This window comes from Pyxicephalus adspersus, chromosome 2 (assembly GCF_032062135.1).
Source record: "Pyxicephalus adspersus chromosome 2, UCB_Pads_2.0, whole genome shotgun sequence".
Taxonomy (NCBI): Eukaryota; Metazoa; Chordata; class Amphibia; order Anura; family Pyxicephalidae; genus Pyxicephalus; species Pyxicephalus adspersus.
This window is the reverse complement of record NC_092859.1, coordinates 118,541,503-118,553,570: the sequence shown is the minus strand read 5'-3', so window position 1 is coordinate 118,553,570 and position 12,068 is coordinate 118,541,503. Positions and strand designations below refer to the sequence as shown.

Genomic DNA, 12,068 nt, shown 5'->3' with positions numbered 1-12,068 from the left:
CGGAAATAATATTATCCAGTATTTTTATAGCACCAAAGAAATATAACAAGAGAGATATAGCATGAAAGATATAGCATGTTAACATGAAAGATGTAGCATGTCAAATATAACATGGGAGATATACCATGAGAGATAAAGCATGTAAGATGTAAAATGGGAGATATAACACGTCAGATATAACATATGAGATAACATAGCATGTCCCTTCTGCAATAAAAATAAAAGAATACTGTATGCTCGCAATTATTAATTGTTCAGGTTTATTTCCAGTATAAACAATAATGCCGGCATGTAATGGCAGGTCCTGGACTCGGTGATTCCCTGTAGGGCTCAGTCTTTTCAGGCTCTCCTCCTCCATCATTGTAACACCCAGTAGGACCGCCCAGAAGGGGGCGCACATCTGCACTGGGCACGCGCTTCCCTTCCGGCGGCCTGACGCAGAGCTGCCACCCCCTCCTCCCTCCCTCTCCAGCCCACAGACCGCAAGCAGTTCTCGCGAGATTCGGGTGCTCGCTGCGGGAGGAGACCGTGAGAGGGGGGAGCAGCGGACACCGGATCCCAGGCCCGAGAGACTGGACACCCGCCTGGCTGTGTCTACCTCTCTCAGTGCGCACATGGACCGCTGCGACCTTCGCCCTCTGCCTGCCGCCCTCCTGCTGGTGTTGCTGGTGCTGTGCGGCCTTCTCCTGGGACCGGCCAGCGGCACCCAGAACGGTAAGGAGTACTGCGGTGTGCGGTGCAGGTAGAGGGGCTGTGTGAGGTGTACGAGGGGTGATAGAGGAGGCAGAGCTGACAATGATGACACTAGGGGGGGGGGGATCTGTTGTATAGGAAGCTGAGCTCCCCCATCATAGTGCCAGGCTACTCCCAGGGGTGGCACACACAGGGCAGCTTGTGTAGGGCGATGGGGCAGATGATGTAGGAATAATGGAGGCAGGCTTAGTACAGATGTCTGTGTGTGTGATTCTTCTACACATAGGATGTGCATGCTCCATAATGTGTCTGCAGGGTGACATCTGCCTCATCTCTGCATGGACACTTGGCATATTGCCACCACCATATAACCGATGGCTATAATATTCCTCCAACCATTAAATTCCCCCCAATAAAGCCGAGGCTTCAATAGCAATGTTCAGGATGGTATACATGCACATCGATATGTGTAGACCGTGTTATGTGTATGCAATGCTAACCGTCTCCTCTTGCAGCAAAGCAGATAAACGCTGCGATGTGCGATGCCTGCAGAGCGATACGTCGTCTACCTGCAGTCACCGCTCACATGTACTTCTAATATTCTTATTTTATCAAAACAACCCATGGCTGTCCTTTACAGACAAATCCTTATTATGGTAATAGTGTATCCTCCCATGTAAGTGTGCATGTGTGTTCTTTTTATTTCCCAACTTGTCGGGCTAGTTCAGCCACCTGTGGCCTCCTAATCCGGGGTCACCGATGGCGGTCCTGCTGACACGCATGTATGAGTTCATTCTGTGGCCTCCTCTCCCATTCTTTGATCGGTCTCTTTCATTTCTGCTGATCAGCTTGTCTGTATTTATGTCTTAGGTGAGTTTATCGATTTACGAATCTGGATTATGGATTTCTCACTGATATTCTGATTGACGTTAATATGTGCATGCAGATTTGCTCAATATGTAGATGACCTCCTCATTCATTACCTCTTTAGGATTCATAAGTCGCAGCGTTATTAATCCAAAGGACAAATCTGTATAGACATATTACAGAGACCTGGAAATTTACTGAAAGGGGTGAGATTTGCCGAATTCGCAAATCGATCGGTTCATCTGTTATGTCCTCATTGCGATTTGTTACATGCCCGATGTATTCCGAAATATAAATGTTGAACAGGGCGTTTTGTCTTGCCAAGACTTCAATTATCAGGGGTGTGTATGTGTTTGCAGATTGTATTAAACTGCTTTATTGTATCTGCCAAAGTGTCAATCTTAGGGTGTGTATTGCCTTATACTGTATACATGCACCAGGCCAATGAAGGAATGTCCCAGCTAATGAATTCACTTTCCTACATTAATTTAGCTTGGTCTTTATTCTGGCCATGGAGAAATACCCCAGACCTATGGATCAAGGCATTCATCATGAATGCTGTCTTTCAAGAATGTTTCCATTGGGTGCAGGAACCAAAAAAAAAATCTCTCTCTCTTTCTCTATCTCTCTCTATATATATCTACATATATGTACTGGGTATGCATTTTAGCTATGCTTCCAAGTGTTTTGTAAAGATCAAAAGCAATCATAATAAAATATTAATGTGTTTACAAACCCGATGCAAGGCAGGAATTATTTATTAGGCCTATGTTCAACTGATAGGTAACTAGGACACCGTATTTTCCATTGAAATAATGTTGTGCATTTAGTTTAGTAGTCATCAAAGGACCCTTACTTGTATACAATTAACCTAATTAAAACTGCCTTTTTGATTTAGTTTAAAAAAAAAAAAAAAAACAGATGGGCATTCCTTAGGACATTTTACAGAGGATTTCGTTATTGGAGGCATTACTGTAACCCTCCCATTGCCCCCACCCGAGATGCTCCTTTTAGATACCCCTAAGTAAAAGCTGATAAGATAGTGAAATGAACCATGTGGTGACAGTTTTGACCCCTACTGAAATGCAAATAGCGAGATGGTAGGAACACTGCATCCTATTTAATGGGCAGTGGATATAAATAGAAGCATAATTAATCTCTTGGTGCTTTATGCCTATGTTGCTGAATCTTCACATTAGAACCGATAATTGCTGCTATTATAGTAAAATACACCAGGGAGAGATTTAAATTACTTTTTTTCATTTGTCACCTAAAAATTGCAGTTGCAGTTTTATACCCATGGACATCATTACAGAGCATTGCAGATATTTTTTGGATCAATTTAGCACACTTGCTTTGTGTGAGGTTGCCATACATTGACTGTAAGATGGACAATACCTGGGACACAGTACATAGAATTCATCAAAGTCTCCTAACCTCATCACTTCACATCAAGGAGACTCTGCTCTTTAGAATAAGCAGCACCCATAATTGGAGGAATCCCCTTAGCTGATGGGCCTGGTATTTTCCTGTGTTAGTGCGGGCTGGCTTCCTTTTAGGGTTGTACGATTTACAATTCAAGGTGCCAGAGTGTTTTATTATCGCTGTCTCCCAAGAGCATTTTCTACATATGCATTACTGCTGCTCTAGTTCCAAGGTCTTTTCTCCCAAGGTCACAGTACATCCTATGATTTAAGATCTGCAATCTGGGAGAGATGTTCCTGATTGCCGCTAAAATACAAAATCAAATGTTACACATAGAATACAAATGGATTACAAACGATCACAACGAGTTGATTAAGTTAAAAAATGACTGAATCTTCATGAACAGTTGATATTTTAAAAAATATTCTTTTCCATTTTGTTTTTTTCTTCCGAGCACTGATTATAGTTCTTCAGCCGTTAGTTCATAGCTTTTTTTCTTCTTTAACAGAGCTTACCACTTTATGACTAAGGTTACCACTTATTAATGTGAAAATGGAATATTTCTTCCCCTAAGGTCACTCTGTGCATGCTTAGTATTTATTGTGTAATAAACTAGACTCTTTTTTTTTCACATTCCAGTTTTGGTCTGATGTAGTATGGCTGCATAAAAAACAATTCCTTGATAAGAATATGATTAGCGTTTTCTTTTCATAGTTGATCTTATCAATGAGGTTATCTTGAGGTTATCAATATGCAAAATGAATATGCAAGTGTATGAGAAGGATGGGGGGAATGTGTCACTAGATCAACAAGAATTACATCCAGGGATCATGGTTTTAAAACAATATCAGAAACAAATATTAACTTTATTCGCTGTTGGATGTGTTTATTGGCTATTTAAATAAGACTGTCATAGGAGAAATATGAGGAATTCCACACTAAATGCCAATTTCCTGGCTAGTATGATTATCAAGCAGCGTCTATACTTTGTTACTGACATAGAACATGCACGTGGATCAGCAATAGTAAAGAGAGGGACTGCAGAATTCCTCCTCCGCATACACATTTGTGATAGTTCAAAGTGTAAGCAGGACAGACAGTATTTTCAGAAGCAAAGTTCAGGAATAGCAGCCTTCACGTGTCAGTCATGACGACAGGTTTCTTGATTGGTTTCTTTATTTTAGGGACCTTGAGAACATATTTTCTAAAATCAACTTACATTTTTGTCTCTTAAATATTGATGTCATCTGCTGCATCAGTTTATGCAGTCCAGGGTTCTCCCTAGCCCCTTTTAGCTGGACACACCACCCGGCACTTATCAGCAACCACCCGGCTGTTTTTGGGTGGTTACTTAGTTGGATCACAATACAGGGACCATCACCCGCCTACACTTTCTTTCCACCTAGCTTAAAAATATTTCTGGATTGAGCACTGCAGTCTGTTTTATCAGCAGACCCACCAAGGGATGCCACAGGAACCTAGCAGGTAATCATTTGGAGAAAATGTATTTAAATTCCTTTTTACATTTACATACCTGCATACTTGGGAAGACTGGTATAGGGGGCTAAGGAAACCCTAAAAGCAGTTCACTAGGGAGCCTATGGTGTAGTTTACACATAAGCCTCACTATTGCTAATAAACTGTAGTGGTTTGGAAGTGTTATCAGAGTTCAGGAATGCATCCTAACACTGCCAATGATAAAGTGAATGTGTGGAGGTGTCAGAACAGTAGCTGTGGGTTCCTTTTTATTTTTACATGCTCATTTTTTCATGTATTAAATGCAGAGGTTTTTTTTTGACCCAGCTACTGCACCTCTTACCTCCCTACATATTTTTTTATGCAGAAGTCTAATTAGGAGCACTGAATATGATAGAATGTTACTTGGTTGATAGATCAGCCTACTCAGGGCTCTTGGATGTCAAGTGACACTTTGCTCTTTACCTGGCAGCAATATGAAAGGTTCCATAGGAAGGTGAGGGCAGGGTGGAGAAGCTGGGCCAGCACAGACAGTATTTAAACCCTCCCAGAAGAGAAGATTGGGGTTACTAGCAACTCTTAACATACATTTCACTTCCATAATATAAGTTGTCTATTGGAAAGAAAAAAATCTGCAAGTAAGCATTTATTGCTGTGAACTAAGACATCAAGGAGCAGTGAGTATTTCTTTTATTTTAGTTCTGGGATAGACGTGCTCTCAAAAGCAAAGTGTGTTGGGTGCAACCTAAATGGCCCCCATGCTTTTGCAGTGGCCTAGATACACAGTCACAGTCCTGGAACATGTATGTATGTGGTTTCTGACGTTACTTGCTGCATGCTTGTTTTAGGTCGGGGATACACAAGTGTTGAAGCTGCATATTTTCAACCTGTAATTCACAAAGAAGCTTAAGTTTTTAACAAGCATTTTTTTTGCATTCCTTGCCTTCCAAAGCAACCATATCAATAGATTATAAATCATTAGGTGGTCAGGGATTGTTTGGCGTCACTGGAAGAGTAAAATTCCAAGTAGGCTGAAACAGATCTGGAAACTATGGTAAGGAGGTGTGGCAGCTGCTACCCCAAGAGATACAAGAAGCCAGCTGCTCACTTTAAATATCCTTTTGGTAGCGTGTCTCTTTAAAATGCCACTTTTTAGAATTTTAAAATAAAGTATTTCCACAATGTAACTTTAAATTCTCCCACTTTGCCCTTCTGGCTTCAAAAAAAGCTTATTGTCATATGGAAGTCAGATTTTTTTTAATTAACAGGAGATGAGTTTCCATGCCAACAGCTTTTTTTGTATTGCATAAAACATTTTTCCCCTTTTCTAGTAATTCTTGGTTTGCATGTAATTGGCACCGAGAATGTACACTTCAGTTACTATAGTACTGTGTTATAGGGCTTAAAAAGGAAAACATTCAACGTTTATTTTATTCATGGATTTCATTTTTAAAAAGCTTTATAAGGTCTGGATAAAACTGATAGTGGAACTCCCAGGAATCTGCCTTCTCTGTGTGTTATGTGACTGCTAGGTTAAAAGGAAACAAGTCCCTAATCCAGGGTTTCTCAACCAGAGATCCATGAAATCCCAGGGTTCCTCCAGAGGTTGCTCGGGGTCCCTTGATCAGCAATTTGTGTCCCTCAGGTCAATTACCTCTGACACCAAGGATCTTTTTGGCTATCTGTACTACGGGTGACATTCTTCCCACTATGTAGAAGGCATTGAGGCATGGGTATAGTAATTAAAGCAGGGGTTCCTAAAGTCCTGAAATTATTTTATTTTAAGGGTCCCTTCATGTTTAAAAGGGTGAGGAACATTGCTCAAACTGTTAAGGGGGATTGTTGGTGTACACCAGTGTAATGACAATTGCTTGTAATCTGTAGACATTGATTCATCCACGGGATCTGTCACTGGAAAGTGGATATAGTCAGCTCACAATAATGCAAGCAATATTTTACAAATCTTACAGCTAAAACACTTATAGCCATACTTATACCATTCAGCCACATAGCACAGCAGGGGTTAGTGAATCACATGTATGCAATATACAGTTCTTCTAGAAGTTGACTAATCTTATACACTTTTTCAACTATACCTAGCATTTAAAGGAGATTTGTTAAAAAAAATACTTCATTTCTCTACAAATGTTGGTTGTGTCCCTGGCTTTAATATTTTTTTGAGCCACTAACCATGGTTTTGACTTTTCTTCCTGCATACTTGCAGTCAGTGACCAACAGTATTGAAGCCTTGAAACTGCAAGACAAATGTTTTGCACAGGTGGTCAGCAGCAACAGCTCATGTATGTTTTTTTTTGTCGTTGTTGTTGATAACTGAACATTTTTGGCAAACGAAAGGCAGCATTTAGTGCCATGCCACAGGGGGAGATGGTGGTATATTTTCAAATGTGCCAATTCTTCCTATTGTTAAGTAATATGGAAAACAAAATGGAAGGACATTTGGAGAGTAAAGGTGGCCATACAATGGTAAATGGATGCTCAACCAGGTAATCAATTGTTATCTCCCTAATTCCATCATTTACTTGGCGTAAAAGCCATTGAGCACTGCAAACTCTGCCACTTGACTTTGGCATTCAACAATTTAGCGTTTTTCTGATGCCACAAGTTGTGACTTCTTCATCCAAGGCAGCGCTGCTCCTGTCACTGTAGCTGAGTGTGTCATAGAACACAACAACAGTTCACTGGGGGAATAGAGCCTTGGATGCTGAAGGCACTGGGACAGGGGGTAGATAGGAGACCTGGGCTGCTGGAGAGGCAAACTTAATGACTTTTTTCTTTGCAGGGATAAAGTAAAATAGGTGTTGGAGATCCTTAGTTAGTTTTCTGGAAGCATGTGGAATGGAGCAGTGGGCAGAGTTTGGCTAAACTTAGGTATAGACTTTTGCTGATTTATGTTTTTCACTAATGCATTATGCCCTGCATAATTCCTTAATCTAATATAACCGCAAACATTTAATAAATTGCTTTTTTCTTTTTTTAAATGGTAATCCAACCAGTAACACACTACCTGTACTAGAAGGACAATGCTTGCTCACTATATTGTTTCTATAAAAGAAAGGTTTTGTGTAGTCCAAATAGAAAATAGAGCAAAGTTTGTAAGATTGGTTACAACACAGAGTCAGTGTGCAGGAAGAAGTATAACTAGACCTATTGCATCCATACCCTTTAGGAATATTACTTTAGGGTGTATGTTAGTATCTCTCCTTCCCTTACATGGTGATTGCTATTGCTTCCCTTGATCCCTACTTTCAATTGGACTAAAGTCCCACTTTGAAATTTGGTGATCAGGAAGGTATTTATTGCAGAAAGGGAGAGTTGATAGCCTTTCTGCTATCACTTACTTGCCTTATTGCTGCCCATATGCAACAATGTTTGTTGCCAGGGCAATCCCAGCTTCCCTCATGCGTGCCAAGACTAAATAAACTCCTTAACGCCTGCACAGGAATTATGTCTTCCTGGCCTGGCCAATCAAGATGGCTTAAGATTGAGATACGGAAGAAAAGAAGGTAGAAGATGGTAGTGCCCATGACAAATCAGGAACAGGCCAGTATTGATGGGTTTAGTTTAGTTTCACTTTACCATACACTCATTGATCTATGAATACATGAATTCTTTCAACTGGTGCCTGTCAAGGGGTATATTAGCAAGTGAATATTCTGTTCCTAAAGCTGATGTGTTAAGAAAATGCAACCATAGGGATCTGAGTTACTTTTAAAAAAGCCAGATTGCAATGGCTAGATGACTCGGTCAGACCATCTCCAAAACAGCAGATCTTGTGGGCTCTACTAACCTGTAGTAATAAAACACACACCTTCTATAACTAACTAGTTCAGGAAAGAACAACCAGTGACTGGGTAATAGAAGCCCAAAACTCATGTGGTGGAAAGCTAGCATGGCTGGTCAGAGCTATTGTAGCACAAATTGATAAAACAGAAAGGTTGGAACTCATGGGATTGTGTGTGGGGGTCGTTCGTGAGGGTCGTTAATGGGCATCTTCAAAATGCCTTTATAAATACTTGAAAACTCATCTAATTGCAGTGTGGATGTTTTTAGGCATTTTAAAATAACGTCTGTGGAAACTAGAACTTCCCTGTATAGCTGCAGGCATTGTGGAGAAATCTACAAAATTCACACTTATTCTCCCTTTCCCATTCTATATGAAGTAAAACCTTGGCCAACCCTTTAATGTTTAAAAAGAATTTCAGTTTGCTAAATAGTATTCATGCTAAATAGTATTTCAGTTTACCTTAGCTGCAGACCTGTATTGCAGGGCACCTGTGCTTTGTGCTGCTAAAAGGAAAAAAACACTGATGTTTACAGTGATTCTCTTTAAACTTCAATGTCTGAGTAGCAGAGAAGTCAGGTTTATGAGTTTCATTAGGTTTATCATTAACTAGTGAGTCGAAAAATCCTGATAATCAATATAGGTGTTAAATCTGTAAATGTCAGGACTGGATTGGCATACACGCCATCAGTCAACATACATGTAAAAAAACAGCTTTCTTGCCAGGCTTACCACCCAGCACTTTTCATTAACCACCCTAATGTTGGTTCACAATACAGGGACTCTGGATAGTTGGGGCTTGAAACAAATATAGTAAAAAATGGGAAATAGTAATGGGCTGGGCATTTTAAAGTTGGAACAAAGTCTAGGAGGGTTGTAGAGAGCTCAGAGAATTAGAGGGGTTCCTGCAGCAACAAAACACTAGGAACACTAAATTTTTTGTGTGGTGTTTTGCCTACTTTTTAACCACCCACCTATAGCTTCTCCTCCCATCTGAAAAAAAATGTCTGTGGAGAACAGAAGTTAGAAGAGCTGAACTTTAGAAACTGTGTTCTGAAAGAAGGCAGAAATGACAACCAATGGGGGAAGTAATAAATTTGTTCTTCCTGCTGCAGTCTTGTTTGGGGCAGAACTTTCTTCATCGTCTAGCAAAATGAATGGTGATCAGCACAGTAGTGACCACTAAATGTCAGATTAAATCTCTTGAGAGTAACCATTCAGAGTCAGCAGCGTCATAGATCTAATACTGTAGATCCAGGTGAGGGGTGTCAAACTCAAATACACAGTGGGCCAAAATTAAAAACTTAGATGCGGGCCAACCTTGACTTTTTTTTTGAAAAAATTGAGGAAATGTTTCCTTCTCATTAGATATAAACCCTTTTCATATGGAAACGAGGTTTTGCTTCACATTCATTATGGAACAAACTTATAATGGAGAAAGAGGCATTACATTCTTTTTCTTTAATTTTATTTAAGAAAAAATCTTATGCCTTTCTCTATTTGCAGGCTTCTGAGTTAAATTTCAATGGTAACCTTTTTGCACAGGCTAACAATATTAATATCAATATTCTTCTATGAAAATTCAACCATTCAAGTTCATGCCTTGGAGTAGCAAGGAAAAGTAAAGCTGAGGGGGAGAGCTGGAAATGCCAGACACAGCCAATGCGGGGCTAAATCTTATGAGTGGCCCGCCGCTGAAACTCCCTCTTCATTGAAATAGCGCCACTACAATAATTGTGTCCATAAAACAGTCCAATGCGTGGCCACGCATAGGCAGAGAGCACACTGGTCTGTAGACGCGCGTGATGCCAGGAATTGTAGTAGCGGCGCTATTTCAATGCAGCGGTGGGCCAGCAGCAGTTCATATTTAGGATTCCTTTGTGGGTCAAAAAAAGGACGATGGGGGCCAGAGTTTGACACCCCTGATCTAGGCAAAAAGGCTGTAGGTCTCCCATTTTCCAGATTTAGAGCCTTCCATTTTCTTTATGAATCTTGTATTTATTATTGCAACCTTTGAAGTGACAGAGCATGTCATCGTTGCCAAATTACAACATAGAGGTAGCTGTTTCCTGTTCCCATTCTTATTGATTCTCAAGATCACATTGTTATTGCTGCAGAGCTCCAGTCAACAGAAAATTCAGAGGATCAAAATGGCTGCTCTATCTATACACATAAATCTGTTATGCATAAATAGTGTTTATTTTAACCTTCCGCAAGTATATGTAACAAGTAATATGTAAATAAGTAAGACATTATGTCTTTTTTAATACCATGTAAATAGTTTTTTTTTTTAATTTATTGTTTTGTAATCTGTATACTATTTATATGTGATCTTGTACCAGCAAACATATGTCCTGTTTTACAAGATTTAAGAATTTTGCATCTCCTATGCAATTAGCATTAATCGTTGAATATTCACTGCACTGTTTATGTAGAGCAGGTAAAAATATAGCAAATGTTGCCTTGGATTTTCAGATTAATTTTCATAAGCACATATTAGAAAAGCACCCCAACCCCCATCTCCGATCTCAAGGACAATCAAGGTGCCAGCTTCTGTGTTCACTTGGCCAGGATTCTGAGGTTGGAAAGTGAAACACAGGGTATTATCCATCCTCCAGCTGGCTGCCAGAAATCCATGATCTTTTATTAACTTTTTGAGCGCTTAGAAAGAGCACGGCTTTGACTCTGAGCCGTGGTAAGAGAATCAAGTCATTTAAGCCATCTGACCTGGACTTTATATTTAGCAGTGCAGCCCTGGGGGCACCCAAAAATACAATATTTAAATCTAAAATGTTGGTTAGGTTTTAATTTAAGAAGGGTAAACAAGATTATTGTTTTCAAAAGAAAAAAAACCTTATATGAAGAAATTTCGTAATCTGCTTGCTGGCCCTCCCTTTGCATGTTGCCTTGCTTCTTTTGGTTTCAGTACTATGCATTGAAACAAGTTTGTTTATTTACATTATACAGGTCAATAATATAGCTAAGGCTAGGTATACACGTGCAATGGTTCTCGTCCGATAAGCGGCTCAGGGCTGATATCGGATGAGAATCTTGCGTGTGTACAGTGCCCGATGTCCATATGACCCTCCTGGCAGATCCACGCACAATGGACTGCGAACAATCGTAATGCAAGTGAAGTGGAGAGGGGCCCCTCTCCATAAAGTAGAATGGTGCTGTATGTACATCACTTGTTCATGCATCATGCAGTTGTTTGTTGTTGGAAAGAATTGTGAAGGATCCTTTACAACAACAAATAATGCACGTGTGTACATAGCCTAAAGCCTGTCTGTACCTGCATTCTTCTCTTTTACATGTGTTGTTCAAAAAAAAAAAAAATAAAAAAAAAACACAAAGATGACAAACCCTCAAAGCATAGGTGATCAAAGAAATGAACACATGTAGTCTAACATTACATCGGTGAGATCACCTCCACCTTTATATCTGTAGAACCAGGACTCTCGGTGCCATCGCACAATCTTCCTTCTACTTTCGTCTTTCAGTACCATGCACACTTCCCACCTTATACTCCTTTCCATTTACTTCACTTAAGTATTTTCTCTTCTCACATCTTACATTGTCTATAATATAGCCTTTTACCACAAGTTTGTAGATTTCTAGATGGTTTCCAGCAACAGTAATCTGACATATGTCTGATGTCCATATGGGGCTTTAGAATCTAGACTTGGATTAGAGATCTCCACTATGTAATCTGAACAGGGCTAATATTGTATCCTCTAGTGTTGCACTATTTCTTTATTTCTGCTGAGGTGTTTTCCAGTGGAACATGTCATTGGTAGGGAAAGGG

At 40.0% G+C, this 12,068-nt stretch overlaps 1 protein-coding gene across 1 annotated transcript in view; it reads left to right on the top strand.

Annotated features, from left to right (window-relative positions):
• Positions 1-385: 385 nt before the first annotated feature.
• Positions 386-12,068, top strand: part of NPTN (neuroplastin) — a 37,612-nt gene continuing 25,929 nt past the window's right edge. Inside the window, exon 1 of the mRNA XM_072402129.1 lies at positions 386-714. Within this exon, the coding sequence (XP_072258230.1) occupies positions 615-714 (100 nt within the window). The 5' untranslated portion in view covers positions 386-614. The remainder of the gene's footprint in view (positions 715-12,068) is intronic.